This window comes from Rattus norvegicus, chromosome 15, assembly GCF_036323735.1.
Source record: "Rattus norvegicus strain BN/NHsdMcwi chromosome 15, GRCr8, whole genome shotgun sequence".
NCBI lineage: Eukaryota > Metazoa > Chordata > Mammalia > Rodentia > Muridae > Rattus > Rattus norvegicus.
Window position 1 is genome coordinate 24934297 of NC_086033.1, and position 27091 is coordinate 24961387.

General features: G+C 40.1%; 1 protein-coding gene across 2 annotated transcripts; it reads left to right on the forward strand.

The window, feature by feature from the left end:
* The first annotated feature begins 763 nt into the window (after window positions 1-763).
* On the forward strand, window positions 764-20139 carry Naa30 (N(alpha)-acetyltransferase 30, NatC catalytic subunit). 2 transcript variants are annotated; one of them, XM_006251813.5, is made up of 5 exons: window positions 764-903; window positions 1150-1921; window positions 7427-7550; window positions 10036-10091; window positions 16554-20139. In XM_006251813.5, exons 2-5 carry the CDS (start codon window positions 1151-1153, stop codon window positions 16689-16691), a joined length of 1089 nt encoding a protein of 362 aa, XP_006251875.1. In that variant the 5' UTR covers window positions 764-903; window position 1150; the 3' UTR covers window positions 16692-20139. The 2 variants fall into 2 exon arrangements, with proteins under 2 accessions (XP_006251875.1, NP_001102569.1); NM_001109099.1 differs by lacking the exon at window positions 764-903 and having other exon boundaries at window positions 1148-1921; window positions 16554-20110.
* Window positions 20140-27091: the final 6952 nt, after the last annotated feature.

The following is a 27091-nucleotide window of genomic DNA, read 5'->3' on the forward strand; positions in this document are numbered from 1 at the left end:
AGATATGCAGACAACTACCAGCTGTGGATTAAAGCAGAGGTAACCGACACGCTCAAATGCAGGCTGAGGTTTCTACACCCGCTTAGCATGCCACATGGAGGGGGGGGGGGGATCCCGTGAACTCTTTCCAGGTGCTTCCCAACCTAACACAATTACAATCACTAATCAGGAATGTGTGCTTCTTAGCCGCCACCATCTCTGTCGCTTTCCCCGGGTGTTTCCTGTAGTTGTCCAGCACCTGTTTGTCACATTTATGCCTTCAATTTTCGAGAGGGAGGAATGGGGCAAGAGGGACTCTGGAAGACTACTAGCCGTTCTTTTGTCCCAACGGGGTAAAGGTTTTCTTATTGCAAAATGCGATCTCCACACATCAATGCTTTAAATTCCCTCTATTTCGCGGTCCAGTCGCGGATTTGCTGCCTTTGTAGTCGCTGCTCCCTGCCCCACGCGCCAGGTCAGAGCAAAAGTTGTAACAGTACAGCTGCAAAAAGGCACTAGAGGCTGGACGTCAACAGCCAGCAGCCCTGAGAGCACCTGGCCCTGCCCACCCCAGGAGGCTGCCGGGCGACTTCCGCTGGAACCTCAGGAACCTCAGGCTAGAGCCCCACCCCCGGCACGCGGCCTCCCGGAAGCCCTCCGGAGACACCTCGGGCCCCGCCCCTGCACAGGTCACCTCCCTCCACGCCCCCTTTTCTGGCCCGGCAGCCGGCAGGCAGGGAAGTGTCGTAAAGCTTGGCCCAGGAAACTTTACCCGGGGTAACAGGCGAGGCGCTTTACGGCGGCGGCGGCCGGGTGAGAGGCTCGGCGACGGAGGCGGCGGCGGAGCGGCCGCGGCGGTGAAGGCGGCTGCGGCGGTGGCTGAGGGAGAGGAGCGGCGGCAACGGCGGCGGGGAGCGGCGCGGGGTGAGCCGCGAGGAGGGGCGGGTGGGAGGCGGTGACACGGCCGGCGGCGGGGCTCGGGCGGCCAGGGACGGTGGCCGGCACGGCGGCGCGGCGGCGTGGGGGCGGCGCGGCGTTGGGGACACTCGGTGAGGGACGGTTTCTGCCTTTGTTCCCCCCGCCTCGGCCGCCCCCGGCCCGCCAGTCCGCGCTGCCTGGCGCCGGTCGGCCGCCTCTCATGGCCTCCTCTCTCGGCTGTGTCGCTTCTAGGATGGCGGAGGTACCGCCTGGGCCTAGCAGCCTCCTCCCACCACCAGCGCCTGCGGCCCCAGCGGCGGCCGAGCTCCGCTGCCCGTTCCCGGCGGGGGCCGCGCTCGCTTGCTGCAGCGAGGACGAGGAGGACGACGAGGAGCACGAAGGCGGCTGCGGGAGCCCGGCGGGCGGCGAGGCGGCGACCGCGGCCAAGGCGCGTTCTTGCCTTCGCTGCCCGCAGCTGCCTCAGGAGCAGCAGCAGCAGCTCAACGGATTGATTGGCCCAGAACTGAGACACCTCCGGGCCGCGGGGACCCTCAAGAGTAAGGTTCTGAGTGCAGCGGAGGCGGCCGCCCCCGACGGGGCCCCCAAAGTGACTGCCACAAAAGGAGCCGAGGGACACCCGGGGGAGAGACCTCCCCACTCGGTCCCCAACAATGCAAGAACTGCACTCCCCGGCCGGCCAGAGGCAGCGGCAGCGGCGGCGGCGGGGGCGGCAAGCGACCCCGCGACGTCCCGGAATGGACTGGTGGAGGGCAACGAGCAGGAGGAGGAGGAGGACGAGCAGGTGCGGCTGCTGTCTTCGTCTCTGACCACCGGCTGCAGTTTAAGCAGCTCCCTGGGCAGGGAGGCCGAGCCCGGGGAGGATCGGACGATACGATACGTCCGATATGAATCTGAGCTCCAAATGCCTGATATCATGAGACTGATCACCAAAGATCTGTCTGAACCCTACTCCATTTATACGTATAGATATTTTATCCACAACTGGCCACAGCTGTGTTTCTTGGTAAGTGGATGGAATGAAAACAGGGTGAGCCCAGCAGAGATCCAGGCCACACGGGGCAGGGAGTGTGAGGGCCCAGTGTGTGGCCCTGGATGTATCCTTCATTTTCCTAGTACCTTACAGAGGTGGGGCGCGAAAGTGCGCACTTTCCCAGGTATTCCGTGGAACTGGGTGGAAGGTAAGAGCTCGTGGTCTGGGTTAACTTGTGACTGGTGTAACAGCAGCCACTCTGTGCAAAGCATGTTTCACAGGGGGGTGTCTTATATCCTGTTTACACTAGCTTCTAATCATGTTTAACTTTACTCATCCCTAGAGCACTTTGCCGTGATTGAATTGGAACGTGGTTCTGTTCCGATGCAGGCCTTAGTAGTAACTCAGTCCCGGCCGTAGTTGGGGAAGAATACATGCGGTAAATATGCTTTGGTGAACGTGGCTGTCAGCAAACTTGCTCTGGCCACATGAATGGAATCGTGGGCCATGTTCATTGACCGTGAGCCTGTTTCCTTCAGAAGGACCATGAACAGTTGTGTCAGCCTGCTTTCAGGGGTGCTAGTGCAGGTGTCTAACACTTCCGGTGGCCGAGAGCTGCTGAAACTTGAACAGAAGGCCCTTTTGTGGGATGCAGGAAACAAGTGTGAAACTACTCAAAAACAGTTCAAAAATTGGTTTGTGTAGATATAGCTGACTGAAGTGTTTATTACCTATATGTAAGAACTGAATACATTTGTCTATCCTATAAGATAATTTAAGCTTGCATTCCCAGCATCAGTAATCTCTCAACAGTAATAGAGACTCCGTTCAGTCTGTATGGAACCTTTAATTAGATAGTTAGACTTAAGGGGTAAGCTATGTGTGGTTAGCATAGGACATGTTTTCATTGATGTTTAAGAGAGTAAAGCTCCCACTTTTATTTATTGTCTTAACCTTGACAGAGTTGTACTCAATATTCCTTGCAGAATGTTTTGATAAGACTTCAAAAGTCTTGTGGTTGCTTCCACAGCTTGGTGGTAATCCAGAAATACTAATGGATATTGTAGATATTGGTAATTTGCTAGCTTCCAAGTTAATTATGCTTAAACGTTATTTTAAAACATTTTTTAACTTGAGGTATTTTTTATTTCAGTACCCCCACCCCAGATTCTTAACATTGTACAAAGTAGTTCTGCTGGGCATGGCTGTGCACGCCTTTATTCCCAGCCCTCGGGAGGCAGGGGCAGGAGGAAGTCTGAGTTCAAGGGCAGCCTAGTCTACATATTGAGTTCTAGGACAGCCAGGCCGAGAGAGAGAGAGAGAGAGAGAGAGAGAGAGAGAGAGAGAGAGAGAGAGAGAGAGAGAACAAACAGGAGAGAGAACAGGAGAGAGAACAGGAGAGAGAACAGGAGAGAGAACAGGAGAGAGAACAGGAGAGAGAGAAGAAGAGAGGGGGGAGAGAGAGAGGAGAGTGGAAAGAGAGAACAGGAGAGAGAGAAGAAGAGGGGGGGGGAGAGAGAGAGAGAGAGAGAGAGAGAGAGAGAGAACTAAACAGCAAATGAAACTCAAATCTATTCTTGCTCTCGGTCCGTGTGAAGACCTTCTCTCCTCAGCCTCAGGACACTCTGTGATAACTCGGAGCTTTCTTCAAAGCTTTTATTTATCAACGTACTTTGCATATACATTAAATGATAATCAACATACAGAGAAAACACAAAAATGACCCCAAACAGATGAAATACTATTTATATGTTGGCCCCCATACATTTTCCATTTCTTCCCATTTCCACTCTTTGCTGGACCTTTCCCCCAACCAGATACTTATTGAATATTGAATCTGCCACATGGCAGATATGATACAGATTCAAATAGACGAGGGAGAACAGCGTCACCGTCTCCTGGGCCAGAATCCGTGGCCTCTGAGATGAAGACCGGCTGCATATTTTAAAAGATATACCATGTTCAGAATTGTGTCCAACCCTACACCATAAAACTGTTTTAAAATCAGAATATGTGTCCGGAGAATTGGCACAGCAGTTAAAAGTGTGTTTTGTTCTCACTGAGAACCCAAGTTTGGTTCCCAACACAATGGCTCCCAGTTATCTATAATTGTAATCCCAAGAGAAGAGAAGACTGAGGAGACTGAGACTGTTCCAAAAATCAAACTCTAACAGTTCTAAGATGTGTTAGTGTCGGTGAATGTGGGGCAGTATTACACAGTGAATATGCACCACTACTACAGATGTCATCAAATGCCATTCCTCAAAATTGTGGATTGATTTGATTGTAAGTTAAGCCACAAAAGTGCAAAATGGAGTCACATTTTAAACTGAAATGGAGGTAGGGATGTGGCTCAGTGGGAGTGGGCTTGAATGTTTTATCTAGACCTCTGTTTTCTGACATTTTAGACTATAGGAAATGTCAGTCTTTTGTGTAGACCCTTCTTTCTCGATCAGTTAATTTGCCCTTCAGCCTTTACTAGTCAAAGTTTAACGTTAAGTAGCACATATCCAGAAGTTGAGATGTGTACAAACAGCTTTTCTAAGGTACCTCATGAAAGTATGGGGTATGACTTTGGAGGTGGCAAACAATGAAGTGATGTACAACAGAGGTCTTTACAACTGGGTCTTTCATATTGGTATGAATTTTTATAAATAAAACCTATGTTTTTTCCCCAAATTGTATCTGAAAGAACAGCCCTAAAGATATAATGTAGACCCACCTAATACTTTTTTTTAATGGAAATGAAAACTATGTGACGTGTGATACTTAAATCTCTAGCTGTTTAGTAGCAGAGAGGTAAAGGTAGAATCCAGGTCTCCTGGCCTCTCATGGCAGACATACCCTTGCCCTAGTTTAGGTAGCAGAGAGGTAAAGGTAGAATCCAGGTCTCCTGGCCTCTCATGGCAGACATACCCTTGCCCTAGTTTATGAAACATATCGTAGCATGGAGTTGTCTTCAGCAAGGTGCAGTTGTCTGTACACATCAGTCCCGGGATTAAAACTTGCAATGCACCTCTAGGATCCAGGGATAAGGTGCTAGACCTAATGGAGTATTTGAGGTTGGACCATAAAAATTGTCTATACTTGGTTGACTCATAAAAATAAGTCTTAAAATTCTTCCTAATAGAAGCCAGTACAAACATGAGTCCCGTCGGTTACCATAAGCATTAGGTAGCGTTTTCAGAGGGTCTTAGGGAGACAGCGAGCGCTGTGATTCAGTACATCCATTGTAGATTTAACCTTCTGCCATCCTCCAGGGTTAGTGTTCTGGAATTTGGGAAGTTGTATTTTACATGTACGTTTATCAGAGTTCTCTAGTCTTGACAGACTTGAGGTGATTTGCCATTTCCCACACTTCAGAAAGCACATTTAATATTGTGCTTCAAAATGTATGCAGCAGCTTTTCTTTGGAAAAAAATTGAGCAATTTAGTGATTTTTGTAAATGATAATACACAATTAGGAAAGATTACAATATTGATTTTTATAAGGAGCAAACCACATCAGGTTTTTATTTTTAGATAATTTGTACAATTTGATTATACTTATCTACACTTTTAAATTAGGGAAGCAATGTAGTCTCAAGAATGAACTAACAATTTTTTGTTTGCTTTTTATTTACATGATGAGAGGACAAATACTTGAAATTCTGGTTCAGTTTGAAAGTATTATCTAGCTGTATTTTTAGTGGTTTTAATTTTTCTTTTTGAATGACTTAATTAACTGTAGGATATAGCTGTCCTATGGTCTTATATAAGATTTACATGTATTCACATGAACCTAATTTATTAGGTCAGGTCAAATATTTTCTGGTTGTTACACATGTCCATATATGTGTATGTACACACACACACACACACACACACACACACACACACACACACACACACACACACACGACAATCCAAACCAGAAAATGCTATTAGTGGGGCTGGAGCATACATCATACTATGCTATTGGTCCTAGGTTCAGTCTTCAGCCCTATAAAGTAAGTAAAAGTTTTTGTAGATAACTTTTGTCTCTGTTTCAGGTCTTAATACAAAACAAACCAGATTGATTGTTGTGAATTAAATTGATATGAATGAGAAAACAAAATGGAAATAATTGTAAGGTTTTTTTGATCCAGAATAATTATGGAATATGTGATACAATGGAATGAACTGTTACCGGTTGAGTTTAATATTCCTTCCAAAAGATTTTCTTTCAGCCTAGTTAAGGTTTATGTGAAATGGTTTAAAGTTATCTTGCCTACAAAGATTTTCCCACAGTTTATTTAAAAAATAAATTTCTGGAAATTATTGAGCAACAGACCACAAAATGTTACAGCAAATTCAAGTTAAAATAATTATATTAAGTGTATGCTAAATGTTGCTTACTAATGTTTTGACCAATTCCTAGTGGTGTTCAAATAGGTGTTGTTGGGAAGTTAACTTACAAATAAATATTGCTTCTGAGATAATGTCCTATTATATTTCTCAGGATACGCTATTAGAACTTTTTAGAACTTTTTTTTTTCTTTTTTTCTTTTTTTTTTTTTTTTGGAGCTGGGGACCGAACCCAGGGCCTTCCGCTTGCTAGGCAAGCGCTCTACCACTGAGCTAAATCCCCAACCCCTAGAACTTTTAAAATATTTTAAAAACATTTGCATTAACAACATTGAAATATCAAAATGAGTTATCAGCATTATTTAACATTTAACCTTTAATACTCTGATAACAATATTTTTATTAAAATATAAACAAGTCATTACTCTGTTACTCTAATGTAAGGATTTGTGTTTGAGGTAAATGTGTCTGAGACAGGGCCTTATCGTGTAGAGCAAGCTGCCTTGAACTTAGGCTCCTCTGACTCAGACTCTCCCACCTTAGCTTCCTGAGTGCAACCTATTGAATTTCTGGACGCTTTATGATGATGATTCACACTGTCGTATATCCTGAAAGTGAGATCGTCGTGTAGTTATGGTGCTAAAGTACTTTTTGAGTGTGATCTAAGTCTAAACAGTGCTTTTTGTGAAAAAAAAAAATCTTAGGTACTATTTCCTGATCAACATTAACTGCCAGGTGTAATTTTCAGTTATATTAGGTTTTATATTAATTTTTTCTTTATTATAAGAAGTTGTAATATTCTGCTGGTGGATAATTTGTACAGTATTTTATTGTGTTCTAATAAGTAGACTTTTTTTTTTAAAATAACTTTTCACTTACTCCCTGGTCTCAAAATGTAAACAGACCTTTGATTGCAAATGATTTTAATTATATGCATTTGACAATGTAGTCAGTAAACGTACTTGAGTATTTATCTTGTAGAAATCTTGACTCCCCTGGCCTGAAGGTTTTAATAAGAATTTAAAAGAGTCAATTTGAAGAAAATTTGAGTTTTAGAAATAAATAATATTTGTAAAGTTTTGAGATTGCTGTCTTGCTCCGAAGTTCTGATCTCTCAGAAATGCTGACCCAGAGCCTGTTGCTGTTTTCCCTTGGTAATTTTGCAGTGTCTGATGGCAATGTGCTCTTCATAACTGTTTGTTTATTTTCAAGGCCATGGTAGGGGAGGAGTGTGTAGGTGCCATCGTTTGCAAGTTGGATATGCACAAAAAGATGTTCCGCAGAGGTTATATAGCCATGTTAGCCGTGGACTCCAAGTACAGGAGAAATGGCATCGGTAAGGAAAACGTTACTTCACAGAGGGTGCATACATTATTTTCATTTTTGTGTTTTAAAACAAAAGATTTAAATATGACTGGAGGAATAAACTTCAAGGTAAGGGGGGAAAAGTTTTATTATAGATTTATTACAGTGTGTTGGTAACACACACAGTTACATAGGCGTCCGAGGACAGCTGTGGGAGTCCTCCTTTCACATGGGTCCTGGGACTTGAACTCTAGATTATCAGACATGAAAGGCAGAGGCTTGGACTGCTTGGCCATCTCACTGTCCTTAAGACTTTTTTTTCTTTCTACGTATTTTCTAAACATTTTTAAAACCGGTTTTTAAATTAATGTTTTTGAGAGTTTTTTTTTCTTTTTTAAATAGCATGTGGTGAGTTTTTATCTTCAGGGTTTTTAAAAAAAATTGCATTCATAATTCCAGTTCACTTAGAACTGGAGGAAATACTCCTGTTTTTTAATAGAGTTATGAGGGTATTTTATACCAGCTACTAGTCTGGAGGGAGGACTTTAACCAAGCTAAAATTATGGAGTAATTATCATTACTTAATGCTAATCATTAGACTTGTTGTAATTTGAGAGCCCAAAAGAAAGTAATATTTCTTACTATTCCCAGATTCATTTTCGAAGCTTTTTAAAAATTGAATTCCTGGGGTTGGGGATTTAGCTCAGTGGGTAGAGTGCTTGCCTAGCAAGTGCAAGGCCCTGGGTTCGGTCCCCAGCTCCGAAAAAAAAAAAAAGAAAAAAAAAAAGAAAAATTGAATTCCTTAGTTTTTTAAAGTGTGTGTGTGGTGTGTGTGTATGTGTGAGATAAAGTGCACGAGTGGAGGTCAGAGAACAGCTTTTGGGAGTCTCTTCTGTCATGTGGATCCCTGGGACCTGGGTTTGATCCTCCGGTGAGCCAACTCTGGGTCAACATATATAATTTTTTTTAATTGTCAGTAGACTCATCTGGGTGGTTTAAAAGCAGATGGTTAGACCCCTCCTTGAGAAGCTCAGTTGCCTGGTAGGGCTGAAGCTTTGCCTGGGACTGTTTTGGAAGCCTAGTTACAACTGCTATCCTAGTGTGTAGTACCTGCTGGCTCTTTTCTTCACAGTGGGAAATCAGAAGGAGAAGTGCTTGTTGGGGTGTGTAAGTTCTGGGATGCATATCAAGCTAAGCCAGTTTTGATGCTGCCACTCGTAGTCTGAGCAGTTTTGTTAGTGTGTAGCTTTAAAAGAACATGGATGCACTGTTAATGCTCATTAAGACTTTCAAAGTCGGGATCACATCATGAGAAACCCTTATGAATGTGTTACAGTTTTAATTATTTATTTAATATTGGGTTATAGTGCCCAATCTTTCATTAAACTGCTGGCCTCAAACAGATTCTCCTTCCAGGTGCCACTTGCTGAGTTTATTTAAGAGTTAACGGACTTTATTTTTGGACTTTCTACTAAAATTTGTCATAAATTTGGTTTTAGAGACAAGTTTGAAACTTTGGTGCTTTTGCAAAGAGATGAGGACTCAAGAGAAACAGTACTCTTGATTGGCAAGTTCCAGTGAGAGAACCGTTATTTTAAGGTTACATCCTTGCCTTGCCTTGCTTTAAGATGTGTACACACTCACATACCTGGTTTGAAAATGAAGAGTTTTAATGTCTTTTTTTCTTTTCTTTCTTTTTTTTTTTTAAATTTAAGATAGGTTCTCAGTTTGTAGCCTTGGCTGGCCATGAACTCTATGTAGACTAAGTTGGCCTTGAACTCACAGGGGTCTATCTACCTAGCTTCCCAAATGCTGGGATAAAAGGTGTGTTCCAGCACACCTCACAATACTTTATATTTTTCTTTAAGTCAGAGTTAACAGCTATTATGTCTTTTAATGTATCAGATTATGTGATATGTGACTCTGAATTATGACAGACTTTTCTAGACATCACAGACATACCACCTACATCAGTGAGAGAGCCGGGCTTTGTTTCGCCAGGCTCACTAAATTTTACTGCGACTGATTTTATCTTGGCCCGGTGGGCTAAGCCGTTCTTGTTTGGTTGTCTTGTGCCCTGTGTCTGGAGATATGGATACCATTTGCCAAAATCAGCTCAGATCATTCAGTAACTTCTTAAGAGCTCATGGAATTCTGAGATACTTCTTGTAATTATATCCCCTTTCTCTTTCCTTCTTACCTATCCTAATATCTTGTAACAATAAGACAAACAAACAAACAAACAAACAAGCCCTCTAGCTTGCGACTAATATTAAACCTGAGAAAAAAGACTCTTATCAGGAGGCAGGTCTTCCCAGGGCAGTCTTGTTGCTATGTTCAGGTTCCCTGGGCTCCCAGCAGATAAATGGTTTATTTTTCACTTATAAATAATCATTGTATATATCTGCAGTGAAGATAAAACTTAATATTTGACATTTATGCAGTTATGATAATCATAATTTAGATTCTCAAATTAATTTATTTTTCCTTTATTAATACTCAGATCTATATTCTAGGTACTAACTTGGTAAAGAAAGCTATATATGCCATGGTCGAAGGAGACTGTGATGAGGTGAGTCTTTAACTGTTTAATCCTGTTGTCCTGGGCAGGATTCTACTGGATAGACTTTTTACAGCACTGCAAGTCTCATTGCAGATCTACAGATGCAGCTTGTGGGGAAAATTTTATTTTGTTTAGAAACAATAATTGTGACCTAGAATAACTTTTAATGTAATAGACTTAAATTTCTTCAGAATATAGAACTTAAATCTAATTGTTTAATTCTTGTTTTTAAAATAAAATGGGTTAAGTGCTTAAGTGTGTAGGAGGCATTTTATTCTAGGAGATGTCTGTCTGTGTAAATAGTGAACAAGTGGTTTGCATGCTAACATCCAAGGCCTTTTGCCATCTACATTTCTTTATCCTGTAGCACTATGCTTCGTACATATTGGGGATAACTGGGTTGGTAACATTGTGCAAGGTAGGTGGGAACAGTTGTAAACTAGAGAATGGATGCTTTTCTTACAACAGTGACAGCTAAGGAAATTATTACTGTACTAATTTATGAGCAACACAGACAACAGTTACCTTTTGAAAAAAGTAACTTTTTTGTGTTTTGAGACAGTGTCTCATTATGTAGCCCTGGCTGGCCTGGAACTATGTTGACCAGGCTGGTCCTTGTCTCAATTAACCAAGCACCACTGCTCATATCTTTACTATTAGAAGGAAGATGTGCCTTAGAAAAGTTGTCAAATAAACCTTAATAAATGTTTTCATAACTTTAAATTGGGGGGACTTTGTTTTGTTGTATAAGACTCTGTTTCAGGCTAGCCTAGAGTTTACTAGGTAGTCCAGGTTGGCCTTACACTTGCTATTCACTGCCTCACTCTCCAGAGTATCAGGATTATAGAAGTGTGCCCTACTAAATGGATTTTTTTTTTTTTTTTTTTGGTATAAAACTTGTAGTAATTTAAAATAAGAGCCCCCCCCACCCCCGCGTGCGTGTGTGCCTGCGTGCGTGCGTTTACAGAATTCTAACTACTGTTGTGTTCCTCAGCTGTGTCCTCCTCCTAACAGCTGGCCATCTACCCTTTTCACATTGTCTAACCGTGTCTGCATGTATGCATTTAGGCTTCACAAAAGTGCTTAGCAGTTGGGAGAAACCTCTGAGCTTTATAGACTATAGTTTGATCTTCTGCTACTGAGAATTTCTTCTTGTAAACAGAGAAGCTTAGGGCCAGGGACCTACTGTGTTCCTGGGGTTTAGCTTTTCATGAATTATGTTAGTCATTGTCTATGAGGCAAGATGTATACTTTTACTGATTAAGTGTTGAAATAATACTAGTTTTTCTTCAAAGCTTCTAAGATAGGATATGGAGATTTTGGAAATGCTGTGTTAGTTTATAGTTAAATCTTTATCTTATGATGAATTTTGGGATTAAATGCTGTTATTTAATCTGTTATTTTGGTGTGTGTGTGTGGGTGGGGGAGTCAGTGTGTGTATGTTTGCCAGTGTGAGAATGTGTACATGTAGAGGCCAGAGGTTTATTTTCCTTAATCATTTTGTTTGTACCTTAAATTCTGAGATAAAGTTTCACTGAATCTAGATTTCATCAGTTCCGCTGGGCTTGGTAGCAAGCACCTTTACTCACTCAGCCTTCTCACTGGGTCCATGCCTGAAGTATCTTGAGTATTTAAATAACTCAGTATGACTCCTTAATTTCTTAGGCATCTTTTATTGCTTAGCAATTGTGTGATTGTAGTCAAATCGTTTACTTTTTTCCTGCTCTGTTACTTTGTGTGAAGTTATATTAATTCTTCTTTTAACTGTTGTCAAGAACAATAGTCACTTGTTCATTTATCAGCTCTCTAGTTAAGGTCTGCCGGGAGTCAGATAACTGGGCGCAGCCTACTCTCCATGAGCTTTCAGCCTGCAGTGTTAAACCTGCTGTCAAACTGCCAGATTGGCTTAGCCTCATAATGATTTACTCCTGCTGTATTAATTGTATTATATTTAGTATATATTGAATTGGTAGAACATTATTGTAATTGCATTTCTCTGTTAAAGAGAATCAAACTCATTAAGCTTTTTAAAAAAAAAAAAATTCTGTGTGTGTGTATGTTTGTTGTCTGTCTGCTGGTCAGCCTGTCAGCCATCTGTGTGCAGGTGCTCAAGAAGGCCAGAAGAGCTTGCCCCGAGAACTGGAGTTAGACATAGTTAGGAGCTGTCTGATACAGGTGCTGGGGACTGATTTGGGATCCTCTGTGAGAACAGTACATGCTCTTCATCACTGAGCCATCTCTCAGCCTCTCATTGGCTTCTTATGTCATGCTTCTGTGTAAAGTAAGAGAAGCTTTCTAGTAAACTTCCAGGATACATCTAGATTAAAAAAATATGTTTATAGGGGTTGGGGATTTAGCTCAGCGGTAGAGCGCTTGCCTAGCGAGCGCAAGGCCCTGGGTTCGGTCCCCAGCCCCGGAAAAAAAAAAAATATGTTTATGAAAGTTGAAGTGATAAAATGTTGAAAAATAGTTGCTTTTTTCTTAGCATATTTTACTATATTATAAAGGAATATATAATTTCTTAGAAAACATTGAGTGTACTAAGAAAATCTTTAAATTAGAGTAGCTATTTGTATAATTTTTCTTATAATTGGGCCTAGTTAATCTATTATGATATCAAACCAGATTTCAAAAATATATATATATTTTTAAGATTTATTCTATGTATGTGGTTGCTGGGATTTGAACTCAGGACCTCGGGAAGAGCAGTAAGTGCTCTTAACCACTCTCTTAGCCATCTCTCCAGCCCCTCTAATATATTTTTTTGAAGGTTTTATTTTATGTGTATGTAAGTGGGTATGCCATGTGCGTCTGAGGAGTCCAAGAGTGACTCAGGTCCTTTCAAGAGCAGAAAAGGCGGGGTTGGGGATTTAGCTCAGTGGTAGAGCGCAAGGCCCTGGGTTCGGTCCCCAGCTCCGAAAAAAAGAAAAGAGAAAAAAAAAAAAAAAAAAAAAGAGCAGAAAAGGCTCTTAACTGCTGAGGCATCTCCCCAGCCACTCAACACTTAGCCACACTCACCTTGTATCTGTGTAGCTGTAGTTACCGTTCTATACCTTTAGAGCAGCAGTTCTCAACCTATGGATTGCGACCCTTTTGAGGTTGAGCCACCCTTTCACAGGATCGCATATCAGATATCCCTCATATCAGATGTTTACATAAATAATTCATAACAGCAAAATTCAGTTATGATGTAGTAATGAAAATAATTTTGTAGTTGGGGATCACCACAGCATGAGAAATTGTATTTAAGGGTCATAGCATTAGGAAGGTTGAGAACCCTTGGTTTAGAATTGTTTAGATCCCTAACTATTAATGAAAGTGGATTTAGATCCCTTTGCCCAAGTCGATTAGAACCTCTTGGCACTGATTTATCTTCCCTGGACAGTAGTGAGGAGGACTAAAGCTTGGTCACTATGAAGTTCTAGCTTCTTCTTAGATTCTAGTTTGTCCTTGTTTACTTGATTTCTCTTTGAAAGATCTCTCTGTCTGTCTACTGGTTTTCTTGAGTTTTATTTATCTGTAAAGTAGAGACCAGTGGTTCTCAGGCTTCCTAATGTTGCAACCCTTCACCATGTGATGATCTCTAATCATGAAATTATTTTCATTGCTACTTCATAGCTGTAAGTTTGCTACTATTATGAATCATTATTAAATATTTTAGAGATAGAAGTTTGTTCAAAGGCGTTGTGACCCATGGTTGAGAACCAGTTATAGATAACCATGCCTTTTCTTGAGGTTGCTGTCTAAATGAATATAGCTATCCTTTTAAATTTTTCACTTTTTATTACTGTGAACTAAGTTATTAATTTTACATTGTGGCAAATTGGTTTTTCTCAAATTGCCTTCATTTAACAGTTTAGTTGTAATTAGATATTGACCTAATAAGAATACCAATTTCCCAAAAGAATTATTCAGATGTAAAAACTTGTTCCAGTATATTATTCATTATTTAAATTTGAATTTTTGTTTGCTCATGGCAGGTTTTCGCTATGTAATTTTGGCTAGCTCAGTGGTCTCTTGTCTCTGCTAGGATGAAAAGTGTGCGCAACTATACTTGGCCTGTAGGTTGTTTGTTTGTCTTTTAAAAACAGAAACTGGGTTAATTTTTAAGTAAATAAATTGGCTTTTGCTATGCCTTGTATTTAAGTCTTCCTAAAGACATATCTACTTGATACTGAAGCAACTACTTGGTTTTGGAATTTTTAAAGGTTTGGGTTTAGCATGTGATTTACTTTTATTACTTAATTGCATAGGCTGTTGCCTTTGGACATGCTTTCTCTTCAAGTACTCTGATCATCCAAAAAGCATGTTACTATTTCCAGTGCATGTGCAATATATGTTATATAATGAAAGATACTAGGGACTCATTTAACAAATATGAGAGCTTCCTGTTTGTTAGGCAGTGTGTTAGGTGCGGAGGAAGCAGCCAGAAGGTACATAACGATCTCCACCTTCCTTCAGCTCGATGACTAGAAGTGCCATAGTTAACAAGTATAGGGGTGTGCCACGGGAGCAGTGTACAGTGTTGTGGAAAGCGTAAAAGAGAATGACATTCCTTTGAATCTATTAGCAACCAGGCCAGAATCCAGGAGGAAAGAAGTACCATTCGTTCTTCGAGACAGAAAACAGTTTATATGAAAAGCCTAACTTGTGCACAGGCCACATGCTTAGAATAGCTGTGAGTTTGGTCCAGCACATTTGTAGACGATGCCATTTTGCCTTGTTAAAAGCCTGGGCACCTGTAGAAAGTGAAAGACCATGGTTGGTCCAGAGACTGGCAGCTTAATGCTGAACATGCAGAGGAGGAAGAGGGAGACCCAGTGAAGCTGTCGGTGTGCATGGAAGCCACATCTTGACGGGCATTTACGTCTCTTCAGGTCATCTTTAGTTCATTAAGTGTCTTTTAAGGCTAGAGTCAATAAGTTATTTTAGTTAGGAAATTAATGAGAGGATCCTTTATAGAAAATGGGAGACTTCTTGAGCTGGTGGTGGTTTAGGGCTCTGTTAGTGTGGAATAAAAATAAGAGAAAATTTAGGAGGGAGAATTGACAGTACTCCATGCTTGGATGCGAGTAGGAGAGTGAACAGGAAAGAGTTCAAGACTCCTGGCGTTCAGGTTGAGGAACTGAGAGGATGGATGCAGAATCGTGCAGGTCCTTGAACTCTTACTCGAAATAGACTAGGAAGACCTTCGTGTGCTTCATGAGTGCTCTGCTGTGTCTTTGTTTAGTTGTACATTGCCATTTTTCTCTCACTCTAAATGCCCAACAGTTATGACATCCTAACAGGAAGTGTGATCAATGTGTTGATACGTCTCAGTGACACACAGGTGAGGATTAATAGAAAAGACAAATAGAGCAGCATATATAAAAGTTCTGAGTGACATCATTCTCACCTGGTAATTTGTTTAAAATGCAAATTCTTGGGCACTAAGGCGCCCCCCCCCCCGTGTGTGTGTGTGTGTGTGTGTGTGTGTGTGTGTGTGTGTGATATCTATGTGCATGTGGTAGTTGGAAGTCTGAGATCAGCAGAGCATATCTTCTTCAGTTGTTTCCTGCCTTATTTCCCCCAACTCCTTGTTTTTCTTAATTACTCTTGTATGTGTATACATTTATGCTTTATGTGGATATCAGATAACCTTGAAGAGTCAGTTCTACTCTTCCACCATTACGTGCTCCCCACAGTCAAGTGCAAGTTGCCAGGCTTGCTCTACGAATGCCTTCACTTGCTTAGCCATCACCAGCCCTTATGTTTTTGACACAGGGTTTCTTTAACCTGTAGCTTGCTGATTTGGCTAGACTGGCCAGTGACCTTAGTGAATCTGCTCGTCTCCCCTCAACCTGACCCCTGACATTTACATGGGTAATAGAGATCTGAATTCAGGCCCTCAAGTTTGTGCAGCAGGGAGTTTATCCTTCCCAGCCCTCAGCAATCTTATTCTAACCATCCTGCAGGAGACCGTGTGCCCTAATATTTAAATCCCCTTGGTCTAGGTTCAGTAAACTTTCTCTGCATAGGAGTCGCAGTGTTAGGAAGATTGAGAACCGCTGCTTTAGACCAGCATGGTAGTTGTTCCCAGAGTGAACAGTGGCAGGTCAGTAATAACAGGCGTTGGAGGTCAGTCTAAATAATTTAAATGTTGCCTGGCTTTCAAAACTTTTGTGTTGATTTTTCTTCTCTTTCTCTTTATATGACACTTCAGTTTTCTCCACAAATAGATAGTTCATCATTGTTTGTATAGTTCAAGTCCTAAAAATTGAAGCATTGAAAAAAACAGGAGAAAAGTTCTCAATGATTCTACCTGTCTTGACTCAAAAATAATTACATTTATCATTTTGATGACTTTTTTCTGTAGAACAGTATTGTTTTATCATAATTCTTAAACAGATTTTTAAAACGTTTGATCTGATTATATACTTTCTCAGCTTTTAAGTGTGAAATTATAACTTAAGTTTTTTTTCTTTTTTGAAGGTTGTTTTGGAAACAGAAATTACAAATAAGTCTGCTTTGAAACTTTATGAAAATCTTGGTTTTGTTCGAGATAAGAGGCTGTTCAGATACTATTTAAATGGAGTTGACGCACTGCGACTTAAACTGTGGCTGCGCTGAGAGACTGACAGCAAGGAGCGGCTCCACGTACATGGAAGCGACTTTTGCATGCAATGCAGTCTGTGCAGAGTTGCTTTGCAGGTGGACTCAGTAACCCCCATGCAGCTGTTATCCGTCAGTGTCCATTGAGTGTCGCACAATATTTGTTGCACTTTGGCATGGCGCATTTGTTCTGAATTAAATGAGATTGTTTTAAACTTCAAGAGTTCTGTTGGTACCAGCAGGATGTGCCAGTTAATAGCCAAGACTTGTTCATTTGCAAAGTCAGCTGACAGTACTATTTACATAGTGATCATTTTATCACAGAACCAGTAAGTGGGACATGATTTTTGTTCCTTAAAGAAGCCAATGTAGATTGTAAAAGTCTCTTAAGTATACTAACATTTCACACAAAACCTGCCATAGTTTTCTGAAGGGGGTGAGGGAAAAGCTTCAATTTAGGTTTTATTTTTTCAATATTAAATTTTCCATTCTTGAATATTGGTACCTCAGTGATTAGTGGATGAACAGTGTCGGGTGGAGTTTGTCTTCTGATGAGTAAAGATGACTGTTGAATTGGTCTGCCAGTGCCTGTGTAGATAAGTATTGTTGTCTTCATCTCTAGTTTTTGAATGCATGCTCTTTCTTTTTCTTTAATACCTTTGCAAGCAAACTTGTTTTTATTTAAATTCTAAATTTGATAATAAATTATTTCAGATTTTTATAATTTGGATAGTTTTTCCAGGTGAGTGACAGTGGTTTGCTTTAGAAGTCCCTTCTTTCCTTACAGTAAGAAGCTGACTCTACTTGGGAAACTGAGAAATGGCTTAAAGGGATGGAGCTGGGAACTGTGGGGTTTGGATGCACTTTTTGTTTTTGTTTTTTTTTGAGAATGGGGGAATTTTTGAAAAGAATAGAAAATTAATGTAAATTGGTATGATCTTATTTAATCAAAATGATTGATAAGCTGTGAAGAACAGCTTCTATAAAGTAGCTGGTTTTTGTTTTTTCTTTTTCTTTTTTTTAAACTTTATTCGAATTCACATTGCTTCCATTTCTGAAAATACTTCACTTTTGGTTTAGTCTTAGAAATGAATTTCAAGGAGCATTGTATCCATTTTAAGCTGCATTTATTTTCTTTGTACTCATGAGCAGATTCTCGGGGACCTTTGCTTTGTTCCTCTGGAAAAAAAAGAGAGGGATGAAAAAAAGAGAGGGATGAAAAATTTTTTTAATGAGTTCTTTGGGTTTTCTGAGCAGCCAAGGTGTTTATTAGTTACAATGAATTTTTGGCTAATCAGTGTAATGTTAACAAATTTTAGCTCATGCTTTGAGTTGAGTTAGTAAAGCTGTGATGAATAATTTATTTAACTAGAATACCTAAGCACTCATAAGGAAAAAGATTCATTTTCTGACAAATGTTTTATAGGAATCTGGCATTCATGTTGTTATTTTCATTTGAATATACTTTCTTCTACTCTAATACTTGGTTTGAATTTTGTTTTATGGCTGTAATTACTGTATTTTTAAAAACCCTACCTCCATTAACAGTTGGTAAAGGCCCCTTTTCAGGAAAGTTTGTTGCGCTTTTTTTTTTGTTTGTTTGTTTGTTTTAAAGGAAAGCTGCTTTTTGCTCAGTATAGTATTTTGGAAGTGAACATGGTAACAAGTACTTTTAAAATAAAGATGCACAGTTTATATTTGAAAATAAAAACTTCCTGCTGGTGGGATCATTTATAGTTCCTTATTTTTAAGAAAATTTGTCTTTCCATTTTATATTGCTCTTTAAAGTTTAATATTAAAAATGTGATGACCACATAGTACTCAGCTTTTCTGCTGACCATTTTGAATCTGTTTTGGTCAAACTTCATTTGGGTCCCAGCATTTAGAAGCACGGCAGCCATCATAGTGCCTCCGTTTTCCTTGTCAGTGTGAAGGAAAGCAGCTAACCAGTACACTCGACATCACCAGACTCTGCTTAGGTTTGCTGGTCATGGGTATGAGTCGTTGATGGACATATGTTTTCTTGACTCACTCTGATGGATAGAGTTGTACAGTAGATACGTGCTAGGCTCACCATTCAGAAGTTTGGTTCTTGCTGGGTTGTCAATGAGAGTATCACTGCTCCCTTCAGTTCAGAATTGTTGGATTAACTGAACTGATTGATTTGTAAACATGATCTTAACTATGGAACTAAAATATCAGATCATTACAGTACTGCTCAGTGGATGGATACATGCTGAATATCAGTGTATACTTTGATGTTTTTGATTACTTGACCTTTTTTTTAACCTAAAAATTTAACCTCTAGTTTGATAACCTAGTAACAAAACTAAGACTTTGTAAGTTGAATTGCTTCAGCCTTAATTTGACATCAGGCTTTCATTTTCTTATATCAGCTTAAAGTGGTTCCATTTATAATTGACAGTGGGTTCACTTGGCTAAAACTGAGCAAAATTGGTGCAACTTTCTTTTAGTGGGGTGCTGCCTCTTTAAGACTGACTGTGCTATCTATCCCCTGACACTGGTTTGGCCATTGATACTGCTGAACACTTAATACATGCTACCATGAGCTGTGTATGTTAGTATTGAAGAAAGCTAGCGGTATGCTACCAGTCTTGATGATAAACTTCCCCTAACATTGGAATGAAACTACTTAACTCGGGAATAATCCAAGTCTGCAGATCATAAAACACATTACTGCTTGATGTGACCCCCCCCAGCAAAATAAGATAAAAATTAATATTAAAGGTTGATTTTTAACATTTTCTGCCTCTTTTCCAAATTATCTTCTACACACATAAGACAAATCTATGTAAAGGAGTTGTCATGTTTTAACTCTAACCATGCCCTGTATTAAGGTATTGGCTGGTATATATGATTAGATGTATGTTTATTATGGTGTCTAAAAATTATGAGGTTCATCACTTTATAGGAGCATACAGGAAATCAGGTTGGCAGTGCACCAGTTACTTTTCAGTACACGTCCACATGACTAGGATGATGCTCTCATGTCCCAGGGCTTTCAGGTTTGTAAAAACATAACCATAAGTTATATTGTCATCACATATGAGTTGGGTATCTATGAACTATCACGTGTATCTCAGAAATATTGGACTGTTGTTTAATGACTGGGGATATTGCTGCATAATTTTCTCCTGTTGACCCCCTAACCTTTTGGAGAGAGAGATTTGATGGGATTTGAAATGTGCAAGTTGTCTGAATAAGATACAGTCAAATAAAGTATGGTTAAGTTGTGTTTGCATTTTTCTTTAAGATACAGCTTTAAAATACATTTTCTTTAAGATGTGTATTCTATAATTTGGTTTCAGATAGTCAAAAAGCAATCTGTTCTAATTCTCACTGCCCTATATCAAGAGTTTTGGAAGGAATGATATAGTTGTTATCTCTCTTCTTTGTATTCTGACAAAGTAAATTTGAAAATAAAATTCAAAACTTGATTGCTAAATGTACTCGTTAGTCAACTGAGCTAGCAGTACCAGGGAGAACATTTTCAAGCATTGTCAATTGAAACTAAATTACATTTTGTCCTTGCTCCCAGCAACTTATTCATGTCAGTTTTTATTTTTACCATTTGTACAGGACCTCCTTGTAGAGTAGAGCAGGAGCTGGTGGGTCTTTGACCTATCCTTGGGAGAATCTTAACTTGGTAGTTCTGTCTGCTCTTCTGTTTGAAGTGCTGAGTATCAGTGGGAGGGTGAGATCATTGAGTGAGTGTGACCGCTAAGTTTTATCACCCTTCCTGAATATCTTGTTCTTTATAGTAGTGTGAAATTTATGATTGAGTTTTGATCTTTGTAGCAGTGTGAAGCATCTGATTGAGCTCATGTTGTACTTGGATCTGAATGTTTCATAAACTTAGTGTAAATGAGGACTTGAAGTGTGAGACCATTGGTGTCCAGACCTTGATGATTTAAAAACAACTTTAAAAAAATCCCCCAACACCTCAGCATACAGCACAGTTGTGCTTTTCTCAGGTGAGCTCCCCACATGCACTGTTGACAAGGATGGAAATGCTCTTCGACTCTGCCGGAGCTGCTCCTCACTCTTCACTGCCGAGCTTCAAGTGTCACAAGGACGGAGAACTTAGTTTTTAATTTTACTTATTTGAGATGAGTTATTTGTGGCTGTTGGCTCGTGTATGGATAGAGCTTTAGATCATGTACATCTGAGGAAAGCTTATTGACATGTGAATAATTTAAAATTGCCGCTGAGCAAAAGCTCTAACTGAACTGTTGGTACACTGACACTTTCCGCTGAGCAAAAGCTCTAACTGAACTGTTGGTACACTGACACTTTCCTTAGCATTCCTGCCTCACACCCCTCATGTGGGATCCTTTGAAAAAAGCGTTGCTTTTACTCACTGCTGCAGATGCTTGGATCAGACACTACAGACCTCGATGGCACAGACTGTTCTGAGATGGTTAACACTAGCTTTCAAACCTGTAGCATTAGGCCCAAGGTTTATTTTAGATTAATTTGAAATAATATCCCTTCCAAATAAAATAATCTTACTTCACCAATGGTCAACCTGGAATATGGAGATGCGTTATATTTAAACATTCTAAAAAGCAGATGAGGCTAAAGGCAGATGTTCTTTTCTAACAGGTTAATTTATCTGTTTTCCTGGAGTATCACTTCATTCACTGATCATTTGGTTAGCTGTAGTTCAGTAAAAGGCAGCAGTTGAAGATGCACTGCCCAGAAGAGTGATTGGCTTGGTACAACCACTGGTGAGCGCATAGCCTGTTTTGTTGATATTTAATTTTCACGTGTCAAAGTAGAAGCATCGAGATATATTTTCTACTACCTTAAAAATCTATACTGGGCGATGGTGGTACACGTCTTTAATTCCAGCGCTTGGAAGGCAGAGGCAGGAGGATCTTTGTGAGTGTGCAGCCAGCCTGGTCTACAGAGTTAGTTCCAGGTCAGCCAGGGCTGCACAGAGAAACTCCTGTCTCAAAAAACCCAATATGTATATATGTTGTTAATCAGTATGTTTTTTTAATGCCAAGTAAGCACACTTATAGTTATGGTGGATTTTCTTAACTACATCTTTGCTATATAATTGCATCTTAATTTCTTAATACCTCAGTTTCCTGAGAATAGACTTTTTTGTAAATAACTTATTCCAGTGAAACAACCTTCTTTCTTGAAGTGTACTTGAAATGTTATGTAGCGGATCAACTTCAAGTTTCTTAAGAATGCTTTACAGACTTGAATGAGAGTATTTGGTAAATGAGTCTTAGGAATATTTGCATTTTGTGAAATGTGTACCCTTATTCACCTACACCTGCAACATTTGTATGCATATGATACTTTCATGCCATAGGCACTCACCATTTTATAAACACAGCATGTGGTATGGACTAATAACTTCTCCCAAAGCCCCCAGGATTCTTCTTTCCAATAGGCATTCATAAGTCTTATTTGTTGGGATTTAAATGATTTCAAAGTTAAAGTGAGAGATGGTTAGAAAAAAATGCATGTTTTTCTAGTTCATTAAGTGCATTATGAAATACTGACATCTTAAGGGGACTGTTAACATTAAGTTCCACAGATGCATGAAGCTTCCAAAGTTGATTTAAGGTAAAATGTAATTGCTAAAGTGTGTTTATACTTTGAAGTCAGTACCCTAATATGTAAAGAATAGATCACTGTCATCTCTAGGGCTATGTTTCCTGTGATTGTTAATGGTTATGGATTATTTTTAAGGGGGCTGGACCTATCTAAACCTGATGCCTTTGGTGCTGCAAAGTCATCAAAGTCTCCAGACTGGCTGCACAGTCAGGAATGCCTGCTTTTACTATGAATGCAATGAAAAGATTTAAGCTCATCAAGTATTGACTTAACTAGATAAATGTAAATCTACTTGATGACTTATAATTTGGAATTGAAGTACATTTATATGAATGTGAGCATTATGTTTCGAGCTATATAATAATTATTTTTCTTCATATTAGGAACTGAAGATGAATATTGACAGTTTCATCTTCATGATTCCAAGCAAATATCCTAACTGTTCTGAACTTTTGGGGAAAACTGATAAAAGTTCTGGAGAATGGTATGATGTTTATTGCTCACCTAATTCATAGTAACTAAGTGATAGCTATTAGTAATATAGAACAACTTTTATTGTGTGTTAGCATACCATTTGAACAGAAGTAGATACACCTTTGCATATTGGCTTCAAATGCACTCATTATTTCAAAACAGTTACCAGTGATGAGTTTCATTTTAGAAACAAGACTACCATATCAACCCCCCCTACACACACATACACCCCAATCCCTTCCATAATCAGTGTTCTAATTTCTAAAGGCTGTCTTATATGTCTCAGATACCTGATAGTTGGCTGTATACATATTTGAGGGGACATGAGGTTGATAGTGTAAAGTGGGTAGTGTTTAGCGAGTCGAAGGAGAAAGAAGGGGTTGGGTCTAAAAACAATCAGTGAAGTACAACAAAAAGCAGCTGAGAGAACAGGAGAGAAATACTTACATAGTAGTACGTGTGTGTGCGTGTGTGTGTGTGTGTGTGCGCGCGTGTGTGTGTGTGCGTGTGTGTGTGTGCGCGTGTGTGTGTGTGTAGAGGTTTGATAGTTAAAGAAGTAGAAATAGTGGAGCATGGAGGAACGTCTGTCTTCAAGTATTCCAGTTGTTGTCAGAAAGACTATGGCTAAGAGTTGAGGATAAATTTATTACGGTCGTCTGCATTAGCCCTGACTAATACAGCTAAATAGATACCTGAACGTTTGAAATTAGGTGATTGTATGTCACACTATGGTTTCATTAAGTGCTTATCAAGTATGCGCTACAGAATTGTTCTAACCCAGTGAGCCTAGTTTGTTTTCCTGAGAGCATCTAATATGTGGCCTTGAGATACTTAAGAGTGGCTTTCTACAGGAGGAGGGCACTGGTCTGGCTTGATGTAGGATCCTTGCAAGTTTTGGGATAGATGGAGTTGGGTTGGGGTGGAGAGACCTGTGGTTAATGTCCTCTCCATTGCTAGGACAGCAGTTGAGTAGCACATGGCGATAAGTGATCCATGCTGAATTTGCTGCCCTAACGATTTTCAGAGCCTTCACACAGTATTGAGGAAGCTCCTTTGAGGTTGAAATTTTATTTTGCAAATGAAAAAATAGGACTTAAAAGACATATTAAAGGCACACAGATGGTGCCACCTGAGGCCAGGCCTCAGGAATCTAGGTCTACTTTTTGTTACCACACGCCATGCCTGACACCTCAGAGAACTTGGAACTGAATAATTTTGTTGGATAAGTTGATTTTAGTGAACTCTACTAAATTATTCAAATACAATTGCTTTATTCAACCTAAAACTTAAATGCTCTAAAAATATTTAATTGGTTTAGTTTGTAAAATCCATTAAGGGATGTAGGATTAAGTGGATTGTCAAAACATATAGTTTGTTTTCAGTGGTTTGGTTAGTAATTTTGGACAGTTTTTTCCCCTTCAGAACAAGCTTTACAGACTTTCTTTTAAAGATGAACAGCTGTTAAGTTTACTTGCATTTAGTTCAACATTCTACATACTAATTGTGCTCTAGCATGTTTCTCATTTTACTTTTGTTAAAATTTGAGCACAGAAGTACTTGGGTAAAGGGGGGCATGGTTCATGGAGAGAAAGCAATCTCCATTATTCAAGTATAAAATCTAATTACAATGTGTGATAAGTATACGCTTGATCTTACATGAGACAGGTTATCCATTAAATCATGTGTAACAAACTATTCCTGACCAAGTAACTGCTAGATAGTGCTGAGAAAACCGCCACCTGAGTGGCTCATGCAAGAGTCATAGTTACTCATGTCTACCTTAAAAGACAGCAGGTAGCTTTTTGTTGTTTTTGTTTTGCTGAACTTGTTTTTTTCCAAAGGGGAAATTAATTGGTGTGTGTTTGTGTATGCCTTTTTCAGTGAGTCTCTTGAATAGTGTAGATGTGTGAATGTCACATTAAGCTTAAGTACCAAGTATGTATGTATTTGCATATCTGGGTAGAAAGATACCTGAGATAAAATAGTTTTTTGTATGAGTATAGTCCTGGAAAGTAGGTGTGTGGATTGGGTAGAAGTGGTAAACACGGTGTGCATGCTAGTTCTTAAAGTCCTAAGGGGAGGCTTGAGAACTCAAGGGGTGGTGAGTCAGAACTATAGAAGGCAAGTTTGAACTGTTGGGATGCCCCAGAAAGCCTTTACACATAGGTAATAAAGCGGTGTAAATGGGATTTTATCTCCACAGTCTAGTTCTCTTTGGATTATAACAAGCAATCTGTAGCATCTCTTTAAAGAAAACGCATAAACATAGGTGAGGGTTAAAGCTTTCATACTTGCATGTGTATGTATGTGTTTATGTTAGGGACAGTAGCTCACAAACCGCAAAAGAAATGCCCTGTAAGGATTGAGTTCATGCCCCCAGAGCTGAGAGTGCTGTTGGCACACTCTTTATCGAACAGCTTCTTAAGGATGTACATTCAAGAAGAACAGGTTTTCACAGTGTTCTGTCCTTTCCCACAGCAGCCTGGCCTGGCCACAGTATCCAAGGCCTGGTTGGCATGGGTGTAGAGGCCGGGCTGCACTTGCCCTATCTGGTAGGACCAGAAATCTCCATAGGCTGACTGAACCTTCCTTTATTGGCACTAAATCTTACCTCAGCTTCCCTTTCCTTAGCTCAGCTCCCTAGAATATTTCCTAATCAGCTTCCAGAATGTTGATCTCTATCTCAGATCCTGTTTCCCAGAGAACCCCTCTGGGAACACAGTATGCCCTAGGAGGGTCAGAGGTGATTGGAGGCAAAGGCATTAGACAGTTTGGTGTTTTTTCAATCAGGAATAATGGAATATAGGAAAACCAGTGAGAAATTCAGGGCCACTGTAGTTTAGGCATTTCTTGTGTTTGTGGTAATGGTTAAATAGCAGTTGCTGTGATGTGGTTAAGTACTCAAGTTTATCTTTAAATCATGCTTACTGCATAATTCTGGTTTATTTAGTGCCCAACCACACAGAGGAACTAAAGATAGCTTGACACCCACCTACCCACTTCATTGGTTTTGGATAACTTGAGGGGAACCTCAGATAAAAAGAATACACAGTAGCTGTCTTGCAAGTGGATGAGTTCACTGTCATCCTTGGCGTTGAGGCGGTCTGGGTGGTAATGTTCCATTCTTGCTAAGAGTCTTGTCCGTGGGAATGAGGTTCTGGGTGGGAGGCCTGTTTGCAGGTTGAAGAACCGGTTTTCCATTGTTATTTTGAGCAAGAGCAAGGGCTTGGCAGAGTCTCAATAGTATCTTGAAGGTGTAGTGAGCGTATAGCTTGACTTCTGTGATCAGCAGATGTAGAGTGGGTTTACAATCTGTTCATGTTAGAGACTGAGGAAACTCCAGAAAATCAAGTGTCTGGAGAGTAGAGTAAGGACCAAAGACGAAGGGCTAACTGATTCCACACGGCATTATGTTGTGCTTCTTAGACTTCTGTCAGAGTGGGCTCATGATCCACAGAGGACAGGAAATTGAAACTATATCAGGTACCTGTATCTGTCTAGGATACTAAACAGTTACCATGTGCGAGTTTTGGATACTCTGTCACAGTGGCCATTTAAATAGTTTTTAACTGTTATCTTGCTTTCAAATGAGTAAAAGGTTCTATGAATTTTTTGCTCACTTATAGATCATAACTTCTCTTATTACACCACCCTGAGTCACTGTAGGAATGAATAGTCCCAACTTGAAGTGCACACAGATTTAGGACACTCTCAGCACTCTGGGTGAGCTCTGTTGGGTCTGTGTCTGGGACTGTGAATGAGACTGAGAGTCACAAGAACATTGACACATTACTCATTTCTGACAGCGGGTGTTAGGGCCTGGAGGCCAGTAACCTTGTAGTGATGTGTGTGAAAGGTATGGCTCCACCTCAGCTTGAGGAGTTCTAAATCATAGGGTGAAGAGGAAGCAGACATTGGAGGTGGGACATTTGATAGCACAAGACAAGGAATTCTGTCCTCATTCCCAAGGAGTAATTCAGAAGTGGTTCAGAACTAGGCTTTCTGTCATTCTGTTGAGATGAACCACAGACGACTAATAACTGTGACCTCGTATGTGTTCTCTTTCCTATGATCTGTAAGATTACACTTCCAAGATACTCAGTACTCAGTTTGTTTCAGTGGGAACTTCAAGAGGATTTTTTTCCAGTTGCAAATGCAATTTATGAAAGCTTACTAATCCTGCCACTAGACTATGTCTGCTCTTAGACAGGCCCAGTGCAGATGTGAGAGGTCAGTGTACTGGTGGATTCTGTTTGCTGTGTGGGGGATTCTGTTAGCAGAGAACAGATTTTTTTTTTTTTTTTTGAGGGCAGGGTGATTGGGTGGGGCTCATTATAAAGCGGTGG

Bases quoted from the DNA above. Each gene is read 5' to 3' on its own strand.
- Naa30 (XM_006251813.5), top strand. From the start codon at position 1,151: ATGGCGGAGGTACCGCCTGGGCCTAGCAGCCTCCTCCCACCACCAGCG. The intron at 1,922-7,426 runs GTAAGTGGATGG...TTTATTTTCAAG, and splicing joins GGCCACAGCTGTGTTTCTTG to GCCATGGTAGGGGAGGAGTG. The intron at 10,092-16,553 runs GTGAGTCTTTAA...TCTTTTTTGAAG, and splicing joins TCGAAGGAGACTGTGATGAG to GTTGTTTTGGAAACAGAAAT.